This window comes from Myxocyprinus asiaticus, chromosome 11 (genome assembly GCF_019703515.2).
Source record: "Myxocyprinus asiaticus isolate MX2 ecotype Aquarium Trade chromosome 11, UBuf_Myxa_2, whole genome shotgun sequence".
In the NCBI taxonomy this organism is placed as follows: Eukaryota; Metazoa; Chordata; class Actinopteri; order Cypriniformes; family Catostomidae; genus Myxocyprinus; species Myxocyprinus asiaticus.
The window spans coordinates 33,962,704-33,970,518 of NC_059354.1; the positions used below are offsets into that span (position 1 = coordinate 33,962,704).

Consider the following 7,815-nt stretch of genomic DNA (forward strand, 5'->3'; position numbering starts at 1 on the left):
TCTAAGACCACACTGAAAATCTGGAATTTAAAATGTAATTTAAACCTGGAAATAAACTGAAAGTTTTAGGATTTTTAAAAATGTAAAACAATAAAACATCACGGCACAAAATGGATAAGAAACATTTAAGATTCTGCATTATTTCTGTCACTAATCAAGTATGCAAATTTGTGACAATGATCGTGTTAACTTTGTACAAAAGGTGAGATCCTCTTGCTTCCATTGAAGCACAAGTGGAACATACCAAATACTTAGATGGTGACAGTATAATTTTTAACTGAAAAAAAAAAAAATGTAGTTAATTAGAAAAATGTAAAATAAAGGCATTATCACTAGTGGACCTCAGTAAGATGAGGGTGGGTACTCTGAGGAAATGAGTCTGTGTGGGCAGACCGCAGGTCTCTTTGAGGTGCGTGTAGTCTTGCGTGATGCCATATGATGATCGTGCCTGTTGCTAACCATGTGGCTAATCCTGTTAGTCCAACACACCCATATCCTTTTCTCGTATTGTCTTTGTCATTTCTCATCAGTTTCCAGGACACACACCTCTTCTCCATCCTCCACCTGATATCCTAACCATAGATACAAAAATTAACTGATCATTTGAACTTTCATATATGTTAGATGAAGCACAAGTATTAAAGGTTTTTACATTTAGTATATTTTTTCTTTTTTTTGTGGTACTATACAGCACTTATTTGTTAACTATGTTAAACCAACAAGATTCTATGGACTGTCATTCATTTATTTGTTAAACATAAGTTGTTAAATATAATGGCTCAGAATTTCATTACCAGTTCTCTAGTATTTACACTACTGCTATTTTTGTTTTACATTGTGAATTATCAGCCATTACAAGTTGCAAGTTTATAGTAAATACAGACGTTAATTTAAATACTACATGACTGCATTGGAATGACATATATATATATATAAAATACAATTTGCAACAAAGTACTTTAACATGTTACATACATTTAAAAAAAATAAATAAAACAAAAGTTCCAGGAAATACTTTATATAACTTAAATTTCACATTAAATGGTGTTTTATTTCTCTGTTGTTATGTGCCGAGTCTAAATCAATTTCCACTGACACTATACAATCTTTAGCATAATAAATATTGACTTTATTGATCCTTTCAACTTCAGATTTCAACACACACTCTGTCTAAATGAATATACTTAAATACAATGACACAACAATCTTTAAATTGGTGCTTTCTATTAAGGTAATCTGAAATCTCTAAATCAATTCATCAGTTGCTTTTCTTTGATTTAGAATTTTTTAAAGATTTGAAAAATGAGAAAACATACAGCTACGTATATTTCACAGTTTCAAAATATAGTATATGTTATGAACATGTCAATAACACCCTTTTGTCCACAGGAAAAGCATTTACTATTACTTATTTTTGAAATGTCGCAAGTGAATTAGAGAGCACCCTCTGTTGGACATTGTCCACAGTACCATCTAGCACCTTCACTCAAATACACGTTTGATTAGTAATGTCTGACAATACAGTATTTCAAAAATGTTAAGGGCAAATCACAACAATCACTTTAGAGAGCATCCTATACTTTCTGTTTTACTAAAGCATTCTGATACAAATGGTATACTGTATGTTTGACAGGCAATTGCTCTATGCAGCAAACATGAAGATACTGATTTGGTGGTTGCATTTTCACTTCCCGCTGAGCTTTAGGACATCTCTCACCATAGCACCAATCCCATCAAAGATCAGGTGTAATTTTGTTTCACACATGAATGCAGGTGTGGTCACCACCTTATTCTTCTGGTCCACATGGGCTTCGTGAGGGTCAAAGGTCAAGGGTAATTCAGACAGATTGGGAAACAAAAGGTCTTTCATACAATTTATCAATGATAAGATGGGCAGTCTGAATTAAAAATTGAGCAATCGTCAGAAGAGAAGAGACTCTACAATTAGGATATATTGACTTCTTTAACAGTATGTTTGGCTCCCAGTGCAGTGATGGCTTGTGTAGTACCAGCATAGGGCCACTTCCCACCTTCCTCCTCCTCATGACCCACTGTGACGTCCACACCACGAAGAACTTTCGCTGCAAGCACTGGAGATATACAGCACAACCTGGACACAACAAGACAGGAAGTCAGAGTTCCAGCAAAACCTGTCCATAAAGTCTGACTTTCAGGATTCATATAATCTTTTCAGATATCAAAGCATAAGACATCAGAGCACTTGTAAAGCTTTCCATGACAACAAACACAATTTCTCTATTTTTGGAAACATGTCTAGCCACTTTACGGTGTGATTCTGTTTTTGTCAGCATATAAACTCTTAAAGGGCTAGTTCACCCCAAAATGAAAATTCTCTCATCATTTACTCTCCCTCATACCATCCAAGACGTGTATGACTGTCTTTCTTCTAATGAACAAAAAGTGTTTTAGAAGAATATTTGTTCTGTAGGTCCACACAATACAAGTAAATGGTGGCCAGAACTCTGAAGGTCCAAAAAGCACATAAAGGCACCATAATAGTAATCCATACGACTCCAGTTATTTAATCAATGTCTTCTGAAGTGATCCAATCGGTTTGAAGTGAGAACAGACCAAAATATAACTCCTTTTACACTAAATTTTGACAGCAGTCTGCTTGACGATTGTAATTTTAAGCTCGATTACACTTCCCATAGCGCCACCTAGCACTCTGCGCATGCATCAAGTACTAGAAAGTGTAATCGAGCTTGAAATCATGATTGTGCCTAGAGACTTCAATGGCAAGATGTTCAGTGAAAAAGGAGTTATATTTTGGTCTGATCTCACCCAAAACCGATTGGATCGCTTCAGAAGACATTGATTAAACCACTGGAGTTGTATGGATTACTTTTATGATGCCTTTATGCTTCTAAAAATCCTTATTTGTGTCCTGCAGAACAAAAATAGTCATACAGATCTGGGCTGGCATGAAGGTGAGTAAATGAATGGGAATTTTAATTTTTGAGTGAACTGTTCCTTTAATGAGTCTTAAATAAACATTTCTACAGTGCAGATTCAGGAAAACTTTAGGTCTGTTGATGGCCTTTTCATAAATGAGAAACTAACATTTTACTTCACGTAAATAATGACAAAACCTGCATTACAAGACCATATAAATTTCAGTACAAAAACAAGTCACTTTAAAAGGATTCAGAGATATGACAGAGAGTAGCCAGAGAACAAAAACACCCAATCTGACAGGCAGCAGATCGCTAACCCAATCGGTTTTCCTGCTTTATGGAAGTCCTTTAAAACCCGCTCCACTTCCTCATTCACACTACAGTCCTTCCCATCAACAGCAAATGTTGACCTGGCAAGGATACAGAAGATAAAGTAAAGAGTGACAAGGACATGAAAAGGCACACTACAACAGAATTATACAGTTTCTCAATGGCAAATTAAAATAAATCTAAACTCAAATGTTTACCCAATGTTAACTAACAAGGTTTTGTTATTGAGTTGGTTATATTTAATATATATTTAACTTTTGAAATATTACCTTTAAAAGACAGAAGACTATTAAAATAAATCATGTCAAACAACTCACAGCACTCACAGGTTTTTAGCTGCACCAAAACCACCAGGAAAGATGACTGCATCATGATTACTGGCACTCAATTTAGCCAGGTCAGTGATGTTGCCCCTGGCAATACGTGCTGACTCTGATAAAACATTCCTAATATAACATCAGATTAAAGCCAAAAAAAACAAAAAAACAATTTGAAAACTTAAGCAGAATGAATAACAAATATGTAAACATACTTTTCATTAAACATGAACCTGTACATAAAAAGTGTGCCGTTTTGCCAAGGTAAGTAATGGACTATGACGCCATCATAAACATTTCACAGAATTCATCAGTGGGCCATTCACCTTGATTCTTTCTCTGCAGGCCGACCCTTGCTGTGATCTATAACATGCATCTGAGACACATCAGGAGCAAACATCTGAACCTCTGCACCTCCACGACTAAGATGCACAAGGATTCTACAAATACACAAATGCATAAAGAAGTGTTCAGAAAATGGTGTTGATGCAGGATAATACATATTTGGGTTTCAGTGCTAGGAAATTAAAGGAAATTCAGACAAGCAAAGTGAAATAAATAATGAAAAGTTCCAGTGCTGTTTTAAGAAATGTCAGGACTCTTGAAACGCCTCATGTCCAATCAAACTAGAGGGCCAGAACTAACGTCTGTATAACATTGTTAATATTCAAAGAATTCTTGAAGTCTGACTTAGCATGAAACCCATGCAATAAAAGGACCTTTAGGGCATACTCACACTAGGCCTGGTTGCCTTGTACCGTGCCCAAGCACGATTGTCCCCCTCCCCACTACCCCATTGGCCTGCACTCACATTGCACTTAACGTTCCAGGCCTGAGCACGCTTACGTCATTACGATTCGACTTTCTATTCTGAAGAAAACAGGAAGAAAAGCGCTCTCACACAGCATAATGGAGTCCATCATTGTAACGTTACTTACTTCATTTTGTGGCTTATTTTGAGTAGTTTGGGGTGCGATGACACAATCACATGCCTAATTGTCGACAGCATCGTACCACTGGAATTTATCCTTTTCGTCCGACGAGCTGCCAGATTTACGGAGTGCATTCCGTACCTTCAGATACTGAACACGCAGTTTTTGCTTGTCACATCATTGCTCAATGGTTCTTTGGTATCCACGAGCACGAAGATAGTCGCAAATTTTACCAAATATCTTTAGTTACTTTGTGTGTTGTATCCAGTTGTTCCTGTATACTCTCGTCTGCCCAAATTTCCAGTAAACACTGCACCTATGCCGTAGACCAAAGTGATCCCTTTGCCCAGTTGCATCACTTACGTCATGTTTCGAGTTCCGTGCTCGGTCACGGTTATCGATCAAACTAGATGCACACCGTGCCTGTGCCAACTGAACCGTACCCGAGCCCACCTCTTCAAGCGTGCCAAGGCATGGTACGGAGCGATCACACTAGTCAAACGAACTGGACTTTGGGGGTCAAACGTGCTCAGGCATGGTACAGATTGCCTAGTATGAGTACACCCTAAATGGAATGGGTGCCCTGTTGGATCCCTGTCCCCGTAGATCTATAAATTATACTGAACCTACTGAATAACTTGACAAAGACAAATAGACAAGCACTGTACTTACGCTGATGCTTCATGTATTTCAGTACCATCATAAACTCCACATCCAGACAACACCTAGTGACAACAGAATGAAAGTCTCAGAACTCAACTTGTGTTGGCCTGCAGTTTTGGCTGTTTTGCCATACACCGATCAGCCACAACATTAAAACCACCTGCCTAATATTGTGTAGGTCCCCTTCGTGCCGCCAAAACAGCGCCAACCCGCATCTCAGAATAGCATTTTGAGATGCTATTCTTCTCACCACAACTGTACAGAGCGGTTATCTGAATTACCGTAGACTTTGTCAGTTCGAACCAGTCTTTTGTTTTTGGCACCATTCGGAGTACATTTTAGAGACTGTTGTGTGTGAAAATCCCAGGAGATCAGCAGTTACAGAAATACTCACACCAGCCAATCTGGCACCAACAATCATGCCATGGTCCAAATCACTGAGATCACAGTTTTTCTTCATTCTGATGGTTGATGTGAACATTAACTGAAGCTCCTGACCCATAATAGCGTGATTTTATGCACAGCTGCCACACGATTGTCTGATTAGATAATCACATGGATGATTGTTGGTGCCAGACAGGCTGGTCTGAGTATTTCTGTAACTGCTGATCTCCTGGGATTTTCACGCACAACAGTCTCTAGAATTTACTCCGAATGGTGCCAAAAACAAAAAACATCCAGTGAGTGGCAGTTCTGTGGACGGAAATGCCTTGTTGATGGAAAAGGTCAACAGAGAATGGCCAGACTGGTTCGAACTGACAAAGTCTACAGTAACTCAGATAACCGCTCTGTACAATTGTGGTTTGAAGAATAGCATCTCAGAATGCTATTCTGAGTTTTGGCGGCACGAGGGGGATCTACGCAATATTAGGCAGGTGGTTTTAATGTTGTAGCTGATCATTGTATGTGTCTAACAGCTGAGAGCAGTAAAAAATATATTAGCATAATATTAGTAAGGATTAACAGTACTAATATGTTGGGAAAAGTGTTAAGATCTTCCTTAAAAAAATAAAAATAAACTCATCACACAAGCCGATGCTTTCTTAATCCCTATGTGCTTCACTACTGAAAAAAGTAGCCAAAACCTAGTTTGCTGCTCTGAATCTGGTCTCCCAGACAGTTTAACCTGCTTAAAGGTGCCCCAAACCCCACTCAAACCAGCCAACCAGCTTAGGGTAGTTTTAACTGATTTCTTTTTTTCTTTTCTTTTTTTCAGGAGGGATGACAGGGGAAACCACAAAATAACCACACATCATTTTCACCGTGCCTCGATATATCTTCTGTTTTAAACAAATGACCAGACCAAGGCTACGTTTAAACAAGGGATTGTGTGATGACCTAAACCCTGCCACTGAGTGTAAAGGTCAAGCTCATAGAACTGAAGAGAACTACTTCCAGTGCATGGTCAAGCTTAACCTAAGAAAGTCCCAACTGAACAATAGATGCAAATAGAACAATAGATCCGCAACTACAGAATGTTTCTGAAATCTATCAACAATGGCACAAAATACATAAGGGACTAAAAAAGGACAGTAAACAGGTTCAGATAATCTGACGTGAAAACTCAATAACAGTAATGTGCAGTCTTTACATAACTACTTACAACAGCGACTTTTGCGTCACTGCAGTTTGAAGTTGCGTGAAATTGAGAGGCTGCCGCATATCTGATATGCGCTGTACGGAGCAATGAACGCACCGCAAACATTGTGCTGTAAGAGGACATGCAAAGTGAGCAACTTCGAGTCTTTTTCTTCGAGTTACTGGCGCAAGAAGCATCAAAGGAACATACCGCCACCTACTGTTCACTACTATGCAACCAACATGGGCGATCAAATCTGTGCCACTTGTCCTTGGTGGAACTACTGTGCCTATTTATATTACAGTGATGTCTGCTATAAGCTGAAATGAGAAGAAAGCGTCTATAACAGGCCATAGAAAATATGACTTATAAATAATAATAATAATAATAATAATAATAAATATTTTCTCAGATGTTCATAAACCAGCTAGCCAAAGGTTTCATTTTCAGAATATTTGAATGCAATGAAGTATTTTTTTACATTTTGTTTTTTTCAAGGGTTGTATAGCCTACTTTATTTTATAGTTTATGGCTGATCATAACCAGATCATTTACATGGTTTTATACATTGGCAATTCACCAACATGTATGACAGACTTGTACATTATTTGACCTGGATACACAGTATATATATAGGGTTGGGAGGGTTACTTTTGAAATGTATTCTACTACAGATTACAGAATACATGCTGTTAATTGTAATTTGTAATGTATTCCATTAGATTACTCAAGGTCAGTAACGTATTCTAAATACTTTGGATTACTTCTTCAGCACTGGTAGATTTTTTTCACTTGTTTTGACTATAAAAACTCTGCCAGTACAGTAAGACAAAATACACGTTAAAAATACATTCTCTGAAAAACCTAAATATCTTATGCAGTGTTGTTTCTAAAACAAGATCAATCAAATTGATATTGTTTTAAGGATTTTTAGATATTTTTATAGGAAAACAATACAAAAATTATTATCAAGAATACGATTTTTGCCCTAATACCAAATACTAGAAAAAAAGAAATTATGATCCAACGTGAATTTTCTTGATAAAAAAATATGATCGTGCCTGGTAACATATGCA

At 37.4% G+C, this 7,815-nt stretch overlaps 1 protein-coding gene across 1 annotated transcript; it reads right to left on the reverse strand.

Annotated features, from left to right (window-relative positions):
* Positions 1-735: 735 nt before the first annotated feature.
* On the reverse strand, positions 736-6,905 carry LOC127448089 (glutamine amidotransferase-like class 1 domain-containing protein 3, mitochondrial). Its single transcript, XM_051710374.1, has 7 exons — positions 6,764-6,905; positions 5,170-5,222; positions 3,892-4,005; positions 3,575-3,694; positions 3,236-3,328; positions 1,954-2,110; positions 736-1,813 (listed from the first exon to the last, which is right to left on the reverse strand). Exons 1-7 carry the CDS (start codon positions 6,881-6,883, stop codon positions 1,685-1,687), a joined length of 786 nt encoding a protein of 261 aa, XP_051566334.1. The 5' UTR covers positions 6,884-6,905; the 3' UTR covers positions 736-1,684.
* Between the last annotated feature and the right edge of the window lie 910 nt (positions 6,906-7,815).